Below are 23076 nucleotides of genomic sequence, written 5' to 3'. Positions count from 1 at the left end.
TGTACGTTTTTTTTCTGTTATAATGTACTTCTGGTATAGCCGAAAGATTTTTTTACCTCATCTAATTCTACCATCTATCCTATTATATAAGATCTTTAAATCTAGATAGCATAAGAGAGATGCGCTTGGTCAAGATTTACGCGGCACAGTAACATTAATTTAATAAAAATTTCGGTTTTCAGATTTCAACGGAATTATCCATTTTGATCATTTTTTATTTAGAACTGTTGCAACATCTAGTTTTCCACCTCCCAGTTTGATTGCAATCGACTGAACCAAAAGTGTCCAAAAAAAGCCCAAAATCCAAAAAAAAAAATGGATTTTGGAATTTTTTTTTAACTGTAGAAATAAGCCCTAATTGATAGCTTTTCAACGGCATGATATACCGTTGATACCACTTATGATATACCACTTATGAATACCACTTATAATAAATACCACTAATAAATACTACTAAAAATTACAAAAAAAAAAAATAAATACTACTAATAAATACCATTAATAAATACCACTTATGATATACGTGGTATTTATTTTCATTGGTTCCAGAGTTATAGCCAAATAAAATTTTAATTAAGAAATATTTAGATCTTAGTAGCACATCGGTTCGAATCAGATTTTATCTCCTTTTTTCCGAACTTTTTTTTCTTTAATTTAAATATATTGATTTATTAATAATTATTAACCTGTGATTGTAAAAAACCTTTTACGATTAATAATATTAAAAAAATATGAAAAAATATCACAAGTTATTAATGAAATAACATTTTATATACTTATTTAAAAAAAATGTGTATATATTATTTAATATGCGTGGAAGGAAGTCATGTAGTGCCTACATCAGATTTTTTTAATCTACTGCAGTAAAGACAAATGCGTTAAATAATTCCGAACGCATATTTAGGTCACCTTTAAAACGGTCATATAAATTTTTATGCGTTAATTTCGAACTCTTTGTCTAGATCGTGAAATGGGAATGTGTATTAAAATATAATGAAAAAAAATATTCTCCAGAGACAGTAATTTTTCTTTCATTCATAAAATAATGAAATCAGAATTATTTTAAAAGCTCTTCATTATAAATAAAGGTTTTCTACTTTATATTAGTTAACGTGTAAATATAATTTACTAAATATAGACTACATTGTGAGTTTTTTCTGTTGTCCTGTTTTTACCTTATTTTATTAATTTATATGAATTTAATTGTTTCTCAACTGTTAATTATCAAAATACTTAATAATGTTAATTACTCAAACGTCTGATAAGTATTAAAAAGTACTTTTTTTTTTTTTACTAAAGTTTAACATTTATGTAAAATTTTAATTCCATTTTGTCGACGAAATGTTGTATCATAGAATTTTTACTCAAATGAAAAAGTGGTGTTGTGTGAGGTATGCTAACTTATCTATGATTATGCATATGTTGTAAAGACATTATGCACATTTTATTTTGAGTTTTGAATTTATAATAATATATATTATTATAATATTATTATTTATAATAATTTATAGGAAACTAAACATAGTTTCCTATTATCGAGATAAGAGTAGTTTTATAAATAATACTGTGATTTAAATTTTTATGAAATTAACGTTATACGTTAGTACGTAATAATAAAAACTATTTTTCCCAACATTTCCTTTTCTCATTCTGTTATAGATGGAGAAGAAAATTGGGTAAAATTTCCAATTCTATAAAAAAAATTAACATTTAGGTAAAGCATTAATAAGGGTGTTACATTCACTTTTCTTTTATTATTTTTATATAATAAAATTATAAATGAAATCTTATTTATAAATATTGACCTGCAGTTGTATGGGATGGCAACGATTGGGGTTGCGGCACTGTCGGTGGTGTGTGTCTACTAACAGTTGATGTCGCTATATTGGAAGCCGTGGAACACGGACACAATGAACTTGGCATTACTGTACTTGTATGTTTATCAGAAATGGGAACACTGTAACATAAGATTCCACAATGTTATCATTATCAGTAAGAAAACTTAACGCCGATCGTAATGTTTGTTATTAAAATGAGTATCAAATATACAAAATTACATTAAGATGATAATACTGTAGTTTATCAAAGAGAATAAATATTAAATTATCTAATTAAATAAAAATTACTTCGTTTTGTTATTCCAGTAAGTTGTTTCATAAGTTACGTATAAAGAGTAAAACAGATTAATATTTTTAACCTGGTTATTCTCTTGGGTAACGTGAAAATTATGGTTTTTTAATTAAATTTTCAAGATCATTTTGCTGACTATGTTAATATTTTTTCCTCAAAACAGGAAACCACTAACACTTCTATTGTTTTAATACTACTGTAGCTAAGATGAACCACTTCTAAAAGACGAGGTACACCTAACTCGTACAATATCATTTAAGAAAAATCATTTGTTATATCATATAAAACTTAAATTCAAAACTATAAAATCGTTTTAGATTGAAACGTCAATAATTATTTCATTTTCCCACTAATAACTGTAACTAGGAGAAATACAATCTTGAAACACATCGATGATTTTTATGAATTACATTGACGCCTTTGATTCATACACAAAGGTAAGAAATTTAAGTTTTGGATTGGATTTGTAATTTTTCTCATCTAATTACCACCATCAAAAGTCTTTATCTTGAAACTAAAATGACCATCTTTAGGTAACGCAACCATTTTATATTATTATACAAAAAAAAACACATAAAAGGAAAACGACGTTTCACTTCAAATTCGAAGCTTTCTTAAGTATAACTGAAAACATAACCTACTTAATCATTTGTTTAACAATATTGGATTGGTCTGATTATTCAGCCAAGCTGGAAATTTGATACATAACAAAAAAAAATATATACAAATACGTAAATAGCAGTTCTTTACGCAATAAAATCTAATCTTATATGTTATATTAATCGTTTATCATTCCATTTAAATTAAATAAAATCTTTATTAAACTATACTAGTATATATACCAGTTAAACCAATAATATCCGTTCTGGTTTTGATTGAAATTTTATGTTTGAAAACGTAACTCATTCCAAATATCAACCTCCTGGTATTGTTTACATCGTAATTTAAAATTTTTATTTGTTCGAGATTAAAATTCTTTATTTTATTTTCCATGTTTGGATAAGACAGTAGCTTCATGTTTTCGGTACTTATTGGCCTCCAAACGCTTTTATATATAAATATATAAGAGGAAATCACTAAATCTTTGCCTGTAGTAATAATCTTAGAATAAACGTATCTTGACAGGATTCACTATGATTAATACGAAGATGCGAAGGTGTATAATATCATAAAACTGTTTAATCAATTATTTACGTATATAAACTGCAGTTTAAAAGGAGGATAGATTAAGAATACAGAGATGGAATTGTATAAGACAACGAACGCTGTTCAGCGGCTAAAGAAATAGAAGGCTGCGTAGCTCGAAAGGAGATTAGCAGACTGCAAGTAATAAGGATGCAATTCCTTTAAGTTGTTAAGTGAACAAGATTGAACAGATTTTAAAATAAATAAATACTGGTAAAATTAGCGAAGTGCTGGTGATATTTTAATCATTAAAGTTCATCTGACCTGCAGTTATTGTTATTATTATTTTGATAAATTGCGGGTTCAGACCTTTAAAAATAGAATAAATATAATATTCTGTTATTAAAGGTCTGAGTTCCAAGATAGCCTAAAAAACAGGAAGAGCTGAATACTATTTAGAACGTATTCAATCAGACAAAACCCTCTAGAAGTTCAATATTAGACCAAAAGAATAAAGGAGTGTTCATTGGCCTTGAAAAAGATGGAAAAAGATGTCTTATAATTTTAATTAAACTAGAACAAACGGAAACGCATATCCGTGATCAAGTAGAAGATTAACAAAAACAAGAGTTATTAATTAAGCTACTTACGTTTATTTATAAACATAATAAAATTAAACACTGATTCCTTACAACTTAATCGGCAATGTGTACATTCCAAATTAACAATAATAAATAGCGGTAAATTTTGTATATTAAAACCATAATAATTTCTTTCATATTATTTTTTTTTTTAACAAAAAGAAAAGTGCTAAGTAAGAAATAAACAAAAAACCCGTTATAATAAAAAAACCAATTTTTAAATAAAACAAGTTTTTAAATAAATGTTAATTCGGTATAAGTACATATGAAAGAGAAAATTTCTTTCATATGAATTAAAAAAAAAAAAAAAAAAAAAAAAATTGTAAAATATTGAGAAAGGTATGATTTAGTTTTTTATCGGATAAGACGTGGCAAACAAATCAAAAGTAAACTACGATTGTACTTAAACACTATTATATTATTAACTTTAATAAAATAATAAAGCAATTATCAAAGAGAATAGCTGAAGAACAGTAAAAAAGAATGTCTAAAACTACATGATTTTAACTGTTAAAGAATTATCTCAGTTCTGTTATAACTACTGATGATTATATATAATGTACTTTTAGGTAAATATTTATTTATTTTTACTGAATTTTTTTTATAGTAGTTCAGTCACCGTTTAGCATAGTTCAATAATCTTATTAAAAATATAAAAAAATTATTTATACATTAATTTTTTTTTGTTTACACCAATAATTTGTTTGTACCAATTTTTCTGATGTCTGTCATAAAAACTGGATTCAAATATTATAAAACAAACCTTGTTTTATTTATTGTTAAAAAAATGGTTTTGTTAATAAACTATGTAATCAATAAATTAGAATTTATGCATTTCTCTTAGATCTGTACTCCAAATTTACAATAATAAGAAAATACTTCTTTAACAATAAATTATGAAGAAAAATGAATGGTTTAAGCCAATGCTTTTCAAGGTTTTTTCCCCAACAGATGTCCTTTTAAAAACACATGCGTGCGCCGCCCATACGAGGTCAGTAAATAAAGTAATGAGACTAGTTTTTTTTAGTAGTCAAGCTGGCAACACTGTAAAGCTACTAGTAAATATATGGTTACATGAACAGCTGATTTATATTAAGTATTAATATTTTTAGTCTATTGTTGCACGTGATACGTAAACAAACTTTTCGTGAAATGAGTTTTTGTTGTGCGCTACAAAAATGAGTGATACTAATTATGAGCAACATTGTGCAATCAATTTTTGTGTTAAACTCGGTGAGAATGTTACTGAAACTTTTTCAAAATTGAAAAGGGCTATGGAGATGACGCTCTGTCACGAGCCCAAGTTTTTAAGAGGTTTAAAGCATTTTCGGATGGCCGGGAATCAGTTGCGGACGATCCACGCTCTGGAAGACCGTTAACGTCAAAAAGTGACGACAATGTAGAGCTAATCAGAAACTCGATACGGTACGATTAACTGTCAAAATTATTGCAGAACAATTGAATTTGAACCATAACACAGTCCATAAAATTTTGACAAACGAATTGGACATCAAAAAGTTTGTGCAAAATTGTTCCTAAAAAACCTCACTGTTGAACAGAAAAGCAACAGGATGGACGTGTGCCGCGATCTTCTAGGGCGAATTGAAACCGATCGTGATTTAAAAAAAAAAAATTATTACTAGTGATGAATCTTGAATATTTGAGTACGACCCAGAAACAAAACGACAGTGCAAGGAGTGGCACACTTCAATATCACCATGTCCCATAAAATCAAAAATGAGTAAATCAAAACCACGCTAATTTGTTTCTTTGGTAGTAATGGCATTATTCACAAGGAGATCTTGCCTACAGGACAGACTGTAAATCAATATATTTACAGAGAAATTCTTGAACGACTGCGGAAAAGAGTTACCTGCGTGATGGTTTTTGAGCCACCAAAAACAACTGGATGCTGCATCATGACAATGCACCTTATCACACTGCACTCCCAATTAATAAGTTTTTGGCTAAGAAAAACATTCCTGTAATTCCTCAACCACCTTATTCGCCTGACTGGAGTCCTTGCGACTTTTTCCTGTTCCCGACCTTAAAAAACCACCTCAAAGAACACCATTTTGGAACAGTAGAAAACATTAAAAAAAAAAATATATATAACCGACAATCTGAAGGATATTCCGGTTTCTGAATTCCAACACTGCTATAAAGAGTGGGAAAACCGTTTGAAGCGTTGTGTAGCCTCTCAAGGGAATTATTTTGAAGGTGAAAGAGTCCATCTATAATTACATTGTAAATAAAAAGTTTTTATCAACCAGTTTCATTACTTTATTTACAGACCTCGTGTGTGTGTGTATATATATATATATATATATGATTATTACCCGTATACAATTAACCGTATATATATATATATATATATATATATATATATATATATATATATATATATATATATATATATATATATATATATACGGTTCACAAGTAGTCGAGTTTTAATTTTCTCACAATAATAGACCTACTAAGTATAACAATATTACATCAATTTTCTTCTATAACTACTCGACTATTTGCTAAACGATTTAAAAAAATAAAATGTAATTTTGTTCAACATAAAAGGTTTAATATTTTAGCAAATAACATAGATTTTGATAAAACTAATATTTATGGAGATATAACGGATTGAAAAATAAACATGGCCGCCATTTTGTAATTTGTAAAGGTATTTAAGTTCTGAGTTTTTGATAATTTTACAATTTTATTACCAAGACGCTTATCAAATATTAATGTGATTCGTCAATCCGAACTTGAGATATAAATTATTATATAAAAATAACAAAATGGCGGACAGCGGGAGAACGAAGGAGAAATTGCCATTTTTCCTAAGGATATTTTTTGTTTAGTTTTACAAGTGAATCCGAAAAACTATAGCCAGCTCACCATTTTAGAAACACTCTATATAGTTTTGTGGCCTATATTTTTTAATCTTTCAATCTGATTTCGTGTAAAATCAATTTAATTTACGTCACCAGAATTACAGTCTGGCTTAATTTTATGGAAGGCGTAGAAATCAGAGCGGAAAATTTAGCCAGTCGATACTCGCTAACGAAACGTTTCCCAACCTGTGTTTATATGACTTTATTTTTAACAGTAAACTTGAAAGTTTGTTACAATTTTTGTTAATCATCTGTACGTCAGAAATTTGTCAGTACATTCTCGGTTAAGAAAATCAGAAATAAGACAACAAACTATTAAACAGCTTTTTTTTTAAATTAAAATAAAATTTCATAAAATTGTAAAATTTACGAGTATTAGTAGATATTAATTAAAGAAATAACGAATATTTACATTCATGTACAAATTCTTTCAGAAAAATAGTTTTGAAGATTAATGTTTTGTAAACGTTTGACAACCACGATTTAGTAATGATGTGTTCATTAATTAGTATAATTTAAATTAAATAAAAATTTAAATATCATTTTAAGTAGTTCAACGACAAACAAGTTTATCTTCTGTTACCTTCCCGTTGTTATCCAGTTTCCTAAGATTGAAGTCTTTTAACATTATTCTTAGGAACGCTCTTTGAGAGTTTCTAGTTTAAACTACAATTTTGGGTAAAAAAAAATGTAAAACCATTCTAATTATTATTATTATTATTTTTTTTTTTAACAAAGATTGTTAAAAATCAGGGTAACTACTCGTAGAAGAACAGTTATTATTAATTATTTTTTTTTTTAGCTTTGCACGCTGCTTGACTTATAAGCTTACCTGATTTATCAAAAATAATATAAAAAAAAATTTAATAAAATCTTTTTTCTTTTGATAAGAGCAAATCAATATAAATCAAATATAGTAAATAATAATATTATTTAAAAATTTGCTTCATTATTTCATTCCTTTGTAGACCATTTGTTTCTTAAAAAAAAATCTTTATGAAAGTTTTATGTTAAATATTCCTTTCTAATGATGTAATAGTTATAAATAATATTTCTCAAAAAATATTTACATAAAATGTACTCATAGATTTAATGTATAAAAAAAAATTTAACGCGATTTTTTTTTTTACAATTAACATCAAAAGTACATTAAAACTATATTATTTATAAAAAATAATTTAAAATTACCATGAAAGCATACGGTAATTGAGTGCTTCTGATGTGGAGGGATGTTGTGGTGCCGATGGTTGCGGTGGAGGGGGTGGTGATAACTTAAGTCCACCACTAGAATCTGACTGATCAGTCGATGAAGGTACGGTTAACGATGAGCTTTGACTCCTACCTAAAATAATATGACATTTATTTTTAAATAATAAAAAATAAATTCGTTTATAAACATCAAGTTTTAATTTAAAAAGAAATAATTTAAATTTTAAAACTTTTTATAATCTTATAATTATTGTAGGTTACACCAAAAGTATACGATATAATGTGTCTTTATGCATTTAAAACAATAGAATCGTTAGCAGCAACTTACCTTTTTTGAAAAATTGTTTTAACCTACGGGTTCAGAGAATGGTTACGCGCAACAATTATAACCACCATTTTATGATGCTGTCGGAGCAAATAAAAAAAAATCCAGCTAAAATGTATAATATTGGATTTGAATACCGTCGAATATATATAATAATTTATTTTGGTTATTGGACATTATCTCTGGATAAAACCGATGAAATCATTTCAAATATGCTTACAGCATTTGTTGTTAAGCAAAATAAATTAGTGATTTTCTTTGGTATAATATAAATCAGTTAATAACTCTCCAAAAGTGGTTGAACTGAACAATTTATATATATATATTTTTTTTAATTTAGCTGGACAATTATACCGCCACAAACTTTTATGAACGGGTGGGTTTTCTTTAAGGAAGCACGAATCTTAGAACGTTAACTATTTGTAGAAAGATAATTTATTGCAAATCTATTCAAAACTATTAATCAATGTATCTCCCATCCTGGATAAAACTAACTTAATCACTCCAGGAATTCGGGATGGTTGAAGCATTCCTTTGGTTAACGTTTTTTTACCTTGTTTCATTTTCCTCTCTCTCGTTAACTCTCTTCTTCAGAACCTTTGAATCATCCTTTATCATCACCATCATTCACCCTTTTTCCTTATTCTTGATCCCTCTCTTCCTTGTGGTTTTCATAACCTGTTTTCTTAATGACATCTTCCAGTTATTGAATTTTTGGTAGGTGCCTGGTTTAGTGGAATATGCTGTGCCGGTACATTTACTCTGGGAGCATCAATTTATTGTTATTTACAACATTGGAAAATAATTTATTAAATTCCTCTGATATAAGAAAAAGGTATATAATGACAGAAGTTGAGTCCTTTAGTATTTTTGATAAAATTATCTGGTTTGGATTATTTACAAATCAGCTTTAACGTTTGGTAAATCTCCATGTATTTTATGACTTATTTTTGTAATTAGACATTAGATTATCATAATATAAACTAATAAAGCTTTACTATATACTCAATAAAAATATTATTATCTAATAAAGCGGTAGAAATAAAAAAGCTCGTATGTACTTATCTACACACGTAAGAAGTTATATTTCTTTGACGTGAATAAAAGAAGATTTCTTTACTCATTCAAACAAATTTGAACCGAGTCAAAAGATCGATAGACGATATTAAATACCATGAATAAAAGTTCGAATAAATAACCCTTAAATTAAATATTTATTTTATACAGTTTATTCGTTGTCATATAAAACAAAAGTTCATCGAATATATTTCGATTAGTTTAGTTCCATTAATTCTTCGGATGACGATTGAATACGCACGAGGATTGTCAGCGGCTTATGATATGAAAAATATGATACAAATAGTTTTATTTTATAACAGTGTATTTTATCAAAAATTTTGTTTTTGGTAAATTTAAAATTATTTATGCAAAATCAATAATTTATCTGACGTGAACCATTTTCTGTGTCATTAAAAAATATAATTTTACTCATAAAAAATAATATCTACATAAATATAACCTCAAATTTTGGTACATAATTTTCACAAAAAAAAAAAATAAATAAATAAATATACACTGCAATGTAAATAAAGTTTTATGAATATGAACAACAATATTCACAGTTTAAAATATCCGTCTTCAGAAATCCGTGTATATAAATGTATATTTATTACGACTCAATATCAGTTATGTTTACAACATGTGCTAATCTCTTAATTGCATTGAACGACTGATTGAATTAGACACTAAACGCATGTGCGTGCATAGTGTCTGCACGCCTACTTGAGCCTGCGAAAAATTTCATGATGTGTTACATTGGTGCGCGCAACTTCCGTAACTTGCTGAAAATACGCTGTGATCAGTTTCTCCTAACGCACCAAAAGAAGTATAACTTCAATAAATTTAGGATAAATTAGTTTGTAATTTTTAAATAATTATGGACAAATTAAATTTAGATATTTCACACAGATTTCTTTGCATGGAGCTAGAATTTAACATTCCGTTAGTAATGCATGCGTTTTTCTTTTGTGTTTTAACTGTTTTTTTTGCTTCACTAATATACATGATAGAAAGAGGATCTTTTGAAATATATTATGAAAATAGTTAAATTTTTTTATTAAAAGTAATTTTGTCATTTATTATTTTTTTTCCGTTTTTTTATGACAATAAAGTTCTCAAATTTCTAATGAATTTTAATTTTTTTAGACTTTTAAAATAATAAAAGTAATCTTTGTCTCATCACATTTCTAATTAATAAATGATGCTATTGAAATTAGAGAGTAAAAAGACCGTAATCATTCTAAAAGGCTCGAAAATTATCTTAAGTAAATCTGTAAAAATATATTTAATGCAGGTGGGTTGCGTTACTAGCTCGTTTTAAAACATTTTCTGACGCAGAAAACAATATCTGATTATGTATGTTCTCAGTTACAAATATGTGTATTAGGAATTTACGTTGAATAATATATGAAAAGATGGAAGGTATGTTTGTGCTGGGGACGATCATTACACATTTGTCATAATTATTTAAATTATATATGAATTACTCATCCTTATTATCTATTGCAAATTAATATTAAAACACGTAAAACATTTATCATGTAATTATTGTAAATAATTAGAAAATTATTTTCAATGAAATGTGCAAGGAATTTATATTAAAAAAAAAATGTGATATGGACATCATATGACTTCCTTGTACGCCTATTAAATTACATATACACACTTTTTGCTGCAATTCATTTAAACTTATTTCATTTGAAAGTGAAATATGATTCTGCAATTCTTTAATAAAGTGGACAGTTACACAATTGCTGAAACTGGAGAACGTACACAGATTAACATCAGAAGAATTACATCAAACCAAAAAGCGATTAAATGACTGGGAACAAAAAACAAATAAATGAAATGATCAACTCCGACTTACGGAGAATATTGTCCGATATTATCAGAGGAGTAATGAACAAAAAGATAAGAATTTTTTTAAATTTATTAAAGATCGGGTATGTATGCTTCAGTGTATATGTTATTCTTCTGAGGGTCTATCTTTCAGTCACTCTGTAGTTAACTTTAATGTAGATAAAATTAAACGGAAATTCCAGAACAATAAAATAAATTTAAACTGAAATTAAACTAGAAAATCCAAAAATAATACAATTCTAAATTATAATTTTCAATTAATATTAAATAACTAGATGTTTCACCAAATCTATTACATATGCAAATATCTAATGATGCCTATTAAATTACATATATTCGTACTCATTTAAAAAAAAAAAAATTTATTTCACTAATAACTTCTGGTTTATATATATATATATATATATATATATATATATATATATATATTATTGTTATTATATTGGATTATTAGTTATTGTAAATTTTTTTTTACAATCACGGGTTAATAATTATTAAAAAATAAATATATTTAAATTAAAACCAAATTTTTAAAAATAAATTTAAAAAAAAAGTTAAAAAGAATAGGATATGAAGTATGACTGAACCGATACGATGTACCTTCCCTTGTAAGATCCAAATATATCATTAATTAAAATTTTATTTGGTTATAACTCTGGAGCCGATGAAAATAAGTACCACTTATTTATGGTTGAAAAGCTCTCAATCAGGTCTTATTACTGCAGTTAAGATAAAGTCCAAAATCCAATTTTTTGGGGGGATTTTGGGCTTTTTTGGACACATTTAGTTCAGTCGATTGCAATCAAAAATGAAGATGCACAACTAGATGTTAAAACAGTTCTTAATCCAAAATTTCAACATACTACGGCTAATCGTTTTTGAGTAATGCAAATACGTACATACATACGTATAGACGTCACTCCAAAAGTAGTCAGGAATGGTCAAAATGGATATTTCCGTTGAAATCTGAAAAACGAAATTTTTCGCGATAACATTATATCCTTTACTTCGTACTTAGGAAGAGTGATAAAAATGGAGAGAAAAACGCTTTACGTTTTCTTTTTAAAACATTAAAATCTTTTCAATACTTATAAATACAAACAAAAGAAAAGACAATTCCATTATTTTATACTAGTTCTAATTGTTTAATTATAGAAAGGATCAATTCTCTTTTCCCTTTTCTTTTCTTCTTCAACTGGTTTCATTTTTTTCTTGAATCAGACCAAAAATTATGAAGCATTTTTCTTACAAATAAATAATGACCAACATAATTACCATACAATAAAAAAAAAATAAAATGTATATAATTTATGGCATTGAATTACTCTTTCACTTTAATTAATTAATTATAAAAAAACATTTTGGAAAAATTACCTGTTCAATTTAAAAAAAATTATCGTTAAAATATATAAGCATCTAATTATGTTAATTGGCTAATCTTAATATGGTCAAGTTTTAACGTGTTGTAGAAAATATGTGAAACCGGATTTATAAACTTATTCTCATATGAATAAGTTCTTTAAATTTTGCACATTCTTTAAATGTTTTAAAACTTTTGAATTTCCAAAAAATTTAAATTATTGTAAAGTGAATGAAATTATGATTTCATATTTTAACGTAAATTAACAGTTACGTAAACTAATATTAATTTATCAGATACGAAGAAGTCTACTCAATAAAAATCAGTGGTAAAAATGATAAAACGTTTGTACCCAATGTACCCAATTTACCAGGCTAATGAACGTTTTCCGGCATTGAGCAATCATAAATTAGAAAGAAACAGGCTTTGAGCCAGTCAGTAATTTTCGATTTAATTTTAATGTAATTTACAAAGTTACATTACTTACAAAGTTAGTTTGTTAAACAGCTGATATTAACATATGCGAAGATCAAACCAAAGTTCAGACTGTTATCTATACACGTAAATAATTTGCAACGACATCACGCTTTATTTGCTGAAGATTTCCAAGGATAAAATCAGTAAACGGTTATAGTTGTATAACAGTCAAAATTTATTCTTGTTACTTTTGATGTTTTTAATCTTTGTAAAATTTCTAACGATTCATTTGCGGTAAAATAAGATTTTGATTGTTGTAACTTAAAAATGTATAAAAAAATAGTATAAAAAAATGTTCATTAACAAAAAAAAAAAATAAACGACAATTATAATAGATTACCAAGAAGCAATGGTGGAGCTGTTAATCCTAAACAACGTATACGCCAAGCATCTTGTAAAAGTTGTAATCTTGCTTGTTTTCTCCATTTTGCTCTTCTATTCTGGAACCAAACCTGTAAATTTATTAAATAACAATACATTTTTTAAAATTAAAACTTATATATTGATTATAACTAAATATATTTTAAAATACTTTATTCACCTCAATATCGGTTCAGAATAACGAAGTACACTTTTTAACGTACTTTCTTAATTAAGATTTAAATCCCCAAACTCTCAATGAAATGAAATGAGATTTATCTCAAGTACCGAAAAAGTAGAACATAAACTTTTGAGTAAACGAAATATCGGGTTAGAAAAAACCCAGTAACGCAAGGATCAAACGTAGTAAAAAAAAAACAAAACAAAAAAAACAAAAACATTTTTTTATAAATTTTTTATGTACCATAACCGAAACGGTTAAAGGTAACGTTAAATTATACATATAATTTAATCCAAAATCGACTTCGTTTTTTTAAAACAATTTACTTAGGTCAATATACGTTACATATCAGCTTTTAAAAATTAAATTCAGCGGTAAAAGTGATATCTAAACAACGGAAAGTGGTTCTATAGTGAACATCATTACTCTCAAAAAAATTAACTTTACCAAATATACTTCAACTATTTTAAATGTGTTACGACCGTAAGAAAGATTGAGACAGGAAAAAATATACTTCTTGCAATGAAAATATGTTATGCACACAGTCTTCACTTAGCACAGGATATTTTTTTAAAATGAAATGCTTTATATAACAGTAATTATATATGAAGTTATGGATAGATACATTGTAATCGGGTTCGAATCTCGGTAAGGCATTTTTCACACAATTTCATTTTCAGATCCCAAGCATAACCTGCAAGCTTAGAAAGCTTGAAAAAAAAGTCTTAAGCTAATATTAACACTATTATTGTTAAAAAGATCTATAGAATTTTAAATAAAGAATAAAAATTTCTTTTAATCTCCATAGTAAAAATCATTTGAATCGCTGTTTGCGTCTTTGTAGGAGAAAATCTAAATTAGATTTAAACTTTTTCCTCTCCCATGAATAATATTTTTCCAATTTGGAGTTAAGTTATCTCGTTTCTTCCACAATTTGATAACATAATATTTATTCCTAGCTCGGCTGTCCCATTCCCAAAGAAAGAATATGTTAGTATAGCGTAACTGCATGCCTAACAAAATAGCTATAACTTTCAAGTCACCAATATTTTGCAGCTATGTTTTTATAATTTATTTTTTCAAGAACGTCTTTCATCACATCGAATGTCTCTTTCAAATTAATACCATAAGCGATTGGTATCGAAGGATATTTGTTACCAATGTTTAGTAGAACCACTCTTAAACTATACTTGAACGAATCTATGAAAAGGCGCCAGTCCTAAGGTTTATGAACTTGTGCTAAGCGTAACATAATCTCATCAATATTTGTGCAATAAATCAAATTATTTTCTTCAATAAAGTACTGAGAAAGTTCTTCTTGTCGGCTTCGAAAGCCCGAAATTTTTGTATTTTATTAAAGTAAATTGCAACCTTGCAGTCTTTATCCTAACAGTTCAGCTTGATTTTTTTGATAAATTTAAATCCCTAACCAAGTAATTTAAGTCACCTTGTGATATAAGATGTGGCTTATTGGAAGATAATTCAAAATCAAAATCATTGTCGTCTTCTTCAGTACTGCCTGATTCTACATAGCTGCTTTCGAAACATACATTCACAGGTTGCTCAGGAACTAGAATAATATCACTGTGAGGTACAGGCCTGATTGTAGATTGCAATGAAGAATATTTTAACAATATGTTTAGATTTTTAAAAAATTCCTGATACACTTGTTAAACAAAAGTAACAATCAGTTACATTTGATCCTTTGGTTCACCCCAAACCAGAGGTACACCAAATGGCAAAGCCTTCCGTGTACCTTTCAACCATCCTCTTAAATATACAGAATAATTACTGCATACTATACGACGAGCCGACGTCTTATCTTGATCACCAATTTTACACTGAAAGTACAAATAATATGCTTTGTTAATTAAAGGTGTAATGTTTTTTCTATTTGATTTTACGGTAAACTTACCACATACGTAACAAAAGGCATCACATCATTTACACAATTTCGAGGCATTATGACAATGCACTGTTAACAAACTTAAGACTGAACGAAATTAGTTCATTCCTAAATCCAGTGCTTAATACAAACAACACAGCTGTGTTTTCAGCCACATGCTTTGACCTGCATAGACGTGATTAATTTTGTCCATGAAGGTTCACTTCAGTGTTAGATATGATGTCATAGTATGTGACTATGATATGATTTAATTCTATCTAGTATTGTTTATTTGTAACTTAAAAATTATGTTAAAAAAGTTAAACAATAAAAAATGAACTAACAAAATAAATATAGGAACTTAAAATGCTAAATATACGTTGAAAAGTGAAAAAAAATCCTTTAATTAAAATTTAAACATTTTTCATAAATGATGGGTGATAGAAAGATTCAGAATGCAAATTCGATTTCAATATCACAAAACGGATTAAAATTATGTATCGCATGTTAGGAAACAAAAATTATGTTTATCAGTGATATTATTGTAGCTTATAGCCATTATATAGTTGACGTCAGTGAAGCGAGAAAATTTAATAGCTTCGTTATTCATTTGACGTTTGGGTGAGGGTACTGAACTTGATGTTATGTTGTCCGTCGTTTAATACCGTTTCGTAAACACGGAACAGTGGTCGGTTGCATATCGTTTTTTTCTGTGTTAAATCGTTTTATAAAAATGGTTACTCCGCTACAACTGTACGAATGTGTTTTTTTGCAATCGATTCAATATTCCGCATCATGGGCGGGTTCATGCAATCTTACTTCCATGTAATTAACTTATCTACTCTGTTCATACAATTAACTTAGGAATTAAAAAGTTTGAGGAAACTGAGTTCACATTAAATTAAAAATATAAAGGAGCAGAAAAATTATTAGAACGCCAGAAAATATTGATAGAGTTCAAACTGCCATAACACGCAGTCCAAATTATTCTGCGGTTAAACGTGCATTAAAATTGAATATCAATGATCCATCGAATCTTTCATAAGGACTTAAATTTTCACCCCCAATAAAATTCAAATTGTTAAGGATTACAGGATGATGATTTTGGTTGTTCGCATGAATTTTTTTCAAGAACTTTGCAGTGTTTAAATGGTTATAAAAACTTAGTCCACCATACTTTAACTCAGACGAGACTCATTTTTACCTGAACGGCTACGTAAATAAGCAGAATATTCAATATTGGAGCACTGAAAACCCACTTCAATTACATGAAAGACCGTTACATAGTCAGAAGATAATAGTGTAGTGTGCACTTTCGTCATCTGACAGTACTGGACAGATTTTTTTCAAGACGATCGGGAGAACGCTGAACCCGTTACTGCAGCGCGTAATTCAAGCACGGTTACTATAATCTTTGAGGCATGAATTAGTTAGATTTCAAAAAATTACATGGTTCCAGCAAGACGGTGCTACAAGTTATACAGGTCTTGTAGCTACTACTGCTTTCAAAGAACTTTTTTCTAACCGTATAATATTCAAAAATGGGACAATGACTAGTTAAATCACCTGATTTGCCCACAATCGACTTTTTTCTTTGGGATTTGCTGAAGAGCTAGGTTTAAATAGACCGACAGCAAACGTTAGCGGAACTAAAATTCAAAATTCAAAAAAGAAGTTGCACGCAAAACAACGTTGGCTTACATAACGTTTTGTTATAGCGAGTAATGGAAATTTTCGATTAAAATTCCAAGACTGCGTAAAATGTAATGGTGCTCACCTGTCAAGCGCTATTATAAAAATAATAAAATATCATGTCTCACTTAATAGAAAACTGTAGAAATATTCGTGTTAAAATATAAGCTTCTTTAAATACAATTTCATGAAGTACTTTGTATCGTCTGCCTCATTATTATTACTTAGATAGATTTATCTTTATGTATCAGGAATATTACTGCCCCATCAAAGTCCTGTTTTATATTTCTCTTTTAATTAATCTTTTTCAAATATTCTTCATTTTTCTACACTATATAAACACCTTGTACTTCCTTTTTCATCCACTCGATTAATCCTAATTTTAAGAAGTGCGCATCAGTTTTCTCTTTATTTACTTCTAATAACTTTGTGCTTTCCTCTCTCACCATTTCTGTACTTGGAATTAGTTTTATATATATATATATATATATATATATATATATGTATAATGTTCAAATGTCATATGGAGAAATGTTTTATTTCACTCCATTTTCTCTGAATTCCATATTTCGAGGATTTTTTTTCAATAAGAATCTATATCTTAAAAACGAAATGATATAGTTTAGTGAAATTTGATGTACATATAGATAAAAAAGAAGTAGGACTGAATAAATTAAATTTTTTTTATTGAACTAATCGGTACAAATCCTTGAAATAGCACCCTTGTGCTTCGACACAACGCGTATAACGCGATTCCCACTGCACTTACGCCTTCTGGAACTCGCTTTCCGGGATCCCCTTCAGAGATGCCGTCACGGCCCCTTGGACGTCATCTACGGAGCTGTATCGGTTTCAGTTGAGGTCCCGCTTGAGCCGAGGAAAGAGGAAGAATTCCGGTAGTGCCAGATCTGGACTGTAGGGGGGGGGGTGAGGCAACGTGGCAACCCTGTGCTTGGCCAGAACTCCCTCAGCAGCAACGCCGTATGGCACGGCGCGTTGTCGTGGTGAAGCTTCCAAGAATCTGCGATGTCTGGCTGCACGCGGAGAACGCGTTTGCGCAACCTGTTAAGTACGTTCATGTAAAAACTGGCATTCACAATCTGTCCAGGGGGTACAAACTTTGGGCGCCTTCACTTTGGCCACATTTTCATCAATCCTTGAAGTTGAAGGGCTGGTCGTCTTCGACGAGCTCCCGCCCCTCCCCGAACAGCTTATGCCCGTCGAACACTGTTGAGCTGCTCATGGCAGCATCCCTGTAGGCGTCCTTAACCATTCCGAGGGTCTCCGTCGCGGTTTTCCCGAGTTTGACGCAGAATTTGATGGCGTAGCGCTGCTCCAGATTTTTATCCATCTCTGGTCGCGATGAAACTTCTTAACAGAGGTTCATGGAAATCAACGTGCTTACTCTCCGCTTGCCCGCAGGCGACTGGAAAAAAATATCGGTCTCTTCGGAAGGCTCCCCACTACCACGCTCAGGTGGTCCGACTCCCCTCCACGGCTCCGTTCGCCCTATAGAAATTCAATCCTACTACTTTTTGATCTTACTTTGTATACCCAACCACATCTTACACAGAGTGTTTCTAAAATGGTGAGCTCGCTATACTTTTTCGGATACTATTTGTAAAACTAAAAAAAAAAAAATCCTCAGGAAAAATGGTAATTTCCCCTTCGTTCTCCCCCAACCACCCATTTTTTTTTTTTTTAATATAATAATTAAAATAAGGTGAATAGTGGGAGAACGAAGGAGAAATTACCATTTTTCCTAAGGATATTTTTTGTTTAGTTTTACAAATAGAATTCGAAAAGTATAGCCAGCTCACCATTTTAGAAACACTCTATATAAACAAATCAGTTTGAAATTTTTACCTTTTAAAATTTAAATCACAAGAACTGATATTAAAATTAATTTTATAATGATTAATATCTCCGTAAATTTTAGTTTTATCGAATTATGTTTTATAAAATAGATTATTAAGCCTTTCATTGTGAGCAAAATAGAATTTGATTTATTCAAATCGGTTGGTAAACAGCTGAGATATGACTGAAATTATTAAACCGGATCGCAAAAATTATGTAGTCTGACAATTTTGTGACTGTTTTCACTTCCTTCACAAGTTGAACTAAAAAATAATTAGTAATAATTTCTATTATAATAAAATTGGAACATTTTTAAATAATATATATATATATATATATATTTAGGTAGTCCCTTTTCCTTTTTGGAATTTCTGAATAAAAAGTCAACCAGATACACTATTATTATATCAAAAGACATATTCTAAAAACATCTATAAAGCAGTAAATAATAAAATAATATAATAGAAAAGGTTCATTGTTATTTACCTGAACACGTGCTTCAGATAAATTTATCCTTAATGCTACTTCTTCTCTTAAGAATACATCAGGATAGTGGGTCTTCTGAAATAGGCTCTCCAACTCTTGTAATTGCTGTGGTGTGAATGTAGTTCTATTTCTTCTCTATGAAAAAAAAAACACGAAAAATAAGTATTTACTAGAATAACAACATATATATCATGGTTGTCTCTGACGTCATTTTCCTTAAATTAGATAATAAGTAAACAAGTAATGTTTATCGAAGATTGGTATTTCGGTTCAATTGTCTATAACAGTGATTCCCAAACTGTGCGCCACGGCGCCCCGGGGAGCGTCGAAATATTGTAAAAGCTTCATAATTAATTGAATCACGACATTTATAATTATTAATTTAATGTTAATAAAGTAAAAAAATAATGAAGATACACGAGTTTTATTTATTTTTATTTCTTACTTACGACTAACTTTAACTTAGGGTAGGGCACCATGGAAAGATTTTAATTGAAGAAAGGTGCCACGACTGGAAAAGTTTGGGAACCACAGATCTATAGTATATATTTTGTAGAACTTATATTTAGATTCAACGTAGAATAACGAAAGTGATGGAATGTTTTAATCAATGTTTTATCGACTACTTCATAGTTTTGTTCATAAGTAAAAAGATACAATTAAGGAATTTGAGTCTCAATTGTTATGAGACATATAAACGTTGACTTAATCTTATTACCGTTAAGATCATTGTTATATTTATATAAATTTATAATTTATTTTGCTATTCTTAATTTTTCTATGTGAAGTGAATATTTATAAATCATCATATATTCCTGAAGATGGAAAATAATATTTCCGAAAGCGCTTGAACATACTTAGTTACACAAAGTTGTTGGTAAGCGGAACTTATAATTATACTTTTATAAATTGTTTTAAAACACAAAGAATTGGAGTCGAAATATATTTTAACAGTTTTCACTTTCTTGTACAAAGAAAACAAAATATTGCGATCGCGATAAATTTCAGATTTCAACGGAAATATCCATTTTGACTAGTTTCGGCGTGACATCTTTACGTACGTATGTATGCATGTTCGAACGTGCGTATATATTTCACATAACTCAAAAACGATTAGTAAGTTGACATTTTGGATTTAGAATTGTTGTAACATCTAGTTGTGCACCTCCCATTTTGATTGGAATCGACTGAACCAAAAGTGTTCAAAAAAACTCAAAATAAAAAAAAAATGTTGATTTTGGGCTTTTTCTTAACTGCAGTAATACGCCCTCATTGAGAGCTTTTCAATGATGTATCATAAGTGGTACTTATTTTCATTGGTTCCAGAGTTACAGCCAAAAAAATTTTAATTACTGAAATATTTGGATCTTACAGGGGAAGGCAGACTTCATCTCATTTTTTTTTAACTGTTTTTTATTTAAATATATTGATTTATTAATAAATTATTAACCTCTGATTGTACAAAGATTTGTACAATAAATAATAAATAATAAACTCGGTAATAACAATAAAAAAATAAATAAATATGAAAAAAAATATCAGAAGTTATTAATGAAATAAAATTTTATGTACTTTTCATTAAAAAAAAAGTGTATATGTAATTTAATAGGCATAAAGTAAGTCATGTGATGACCGCATTAGATTTGGTGAAACATCTGATTATTCGTTTTTGTTTTCATTTTGTTGATGATTACATCATAAAAATTTAAAAATAAACATAGTATTAGATAGATATAGGATTTAAATTTATTTAAAGAATAATAAAGGGACTTTTACTCTATCCTAATATTAAGATTGTTGAATTAATAATTGTATAGACATTTGATGTCAATAAAAACTAATATTTTAGCAACTGTGTTACTGTCCACTTTAGAAAAAATTAATAGATCGTATCTCACATTCAAATGAAATAAGTTAAAATCAAGTGCAGTAAAAAATGTGTATGTCTAATTTAATAACCATGTGTTAAGGAAGTAATGTAGTGTCCACATCAGATTTTTTGAACTAGTGTAAATTAAATTTGTTAAATTACGAGTAAATTAATATTTTGTAAAAATTTAATGGAAAATATTTAAATAAAGTTAATTAATTTTAAACCTAACACAAGTTTAATATGTAACGAGAGTATATAAAATATTACGTAATTCAAAAACGAAGTGTTAACGGACTTCCGTTTACATGAATTTTTTTTAATTACGGATTTAATACGGATTTCCTTACAGTATGTTCTTTTTTATAGGAAACGCAATATTTTCGCTGTATAAAATAGAACATGTTTTACACAACGAAGTTCTCTTCGCTCGCCTGACCGCCTAGCCGGAGGTGGAGCCCTCTGGACAACCGACGCGTTCGTTATCCTCATGGTTGTGAGAATAATAAATATTTTTAAAAGTTAAAAATAGGAGATGAAGTCTGATTGGAACCGATGCGCCTTCCCCTTTTAAGAACCAACTATTTCATTAATTAAGATTTCATTTGGCTATAACTCTGGAACAAATGAAAATAAATACCACTTAAGATATATAGTTGAAAAGCTCTCGATGAATGCTTATTACTGCAATTAAGAAAAAGTCCAAAATCCAACAAATTTGGATTTTGGCCTTTTTGGTTCAATCGATTGCAATAAAAAGGGGAGGTGCACAACTAGAAGTTACAACAGTCCTAAATCAATATCAATTAATGAAATATCAATATCATTACAATATCCTACGGCTAACCATTTTTTGAGTTAGGCGAGATACGTAATTGATATTTCCGTTGAAATCTGACATTTTTTGCGATCACAACTTACACATTTTATCACACTTTTTTCTTCGTACAAGGAAGTAAAAAAGAGGACATTTGTAATAAAAATTCATCTTTATTAAAAATTTATCTTTAGTGAAAATAAATCGTTATTTAAAAAAAAAAACAAAATACTTCCTAGTGTAAAAATAATATTTCCTGGTGAAAAAAAAAACGAATGACTGCAAGAGAGTTCAAAGAAAAAAAAGGGATCAAAAACTGTGGGATGGAGATTTTTTCTCTCAACGTGAAATAATATACTCGTACGCTCCGATTTTCCTATTTGTAGAGAATAAAATTGAATACAGTTCTACACGTAATAATAAAAATAAAATAAAAAGTAAAATTAGTAATGTTCTTTAAAATTATAATTACGTACATTTTTGCAGCAATGAAACGTATTTATGTGGAAAAAATTATGAATTAACAAAAAAAGTAGAAAAATTAAACGCCAACGAAATTAAGAAAGCTAAATTATTTCAAATACATGTTTCTATCATATGCAGTATTTATATCATTAATATTATTATAATTATTTTGTACATATAAACCGTTTCAATTAGGATCTCATTTTTTAATTTTTTTACTTTTATTACAATAGTTCATATTAGTATTAATAGCAATATAACTAGCCTCCAATGTGATATGTTATTCATTCCTCTAATATTAGCTATATAATGTTTTGCTAAATAAAAGTTTTATAAGTGTATCAAATCACGACTACAATAGTTTAATTGAAATCAATATCATA

The 23076-nt window shown here is 28.4% G+C and overlaps 1 protein-coding gene across 1 annotated transcript in view; it reads right to left on the bottom strand.

The window, feature by feature from the left end:
- Positions 1–23076, bottom strand: part of LOC142326677 (uncharacterized) — a 43565-nt gene that overhangs the window by 2786 nt on the left and 17703 nt on the right. Inside the window, exons 2-5 of the mRNA XM_075369294.1 lie at positions 19542–19676; positions 13421–13532; positions 7979–8132; positions 1806–1957 (exon numbers count right to left, since the gene is read on the bottom strand). Coding sequence (XP_075225409.1) covers positions 1806–1957; positions 7979–8132; positions 13421–13532; positions 19542–19676 — 553 coding nt within the window. The remainder of the gene's footprint in view (positions 1–1805; positions 1958–7978; positions 8133–13420; positions 13533–19541; positions 19677–23076) is intronic.

The sequence above is a fragment of the Lycorma delicatula genome, chromosome 6 (assembly GCF_047948215.1).
Source record: "Lycorma delicatula isolate Av1 chromosome 6, ASM4794821v1, whole genome shotgun sequence".
Classification (NCBI taxonomy): Eukaryota; Metazoa; Arthropoda; class Insecta; order Hemiptera; family Fulgoridae; genus Lycorma; species Lycorma delicatula.
The sequence above is the reverse complement of the archived record's forward strand: the minus strand, read 5'-3'. Positions and strand labels throughout refer to the sequence as shown.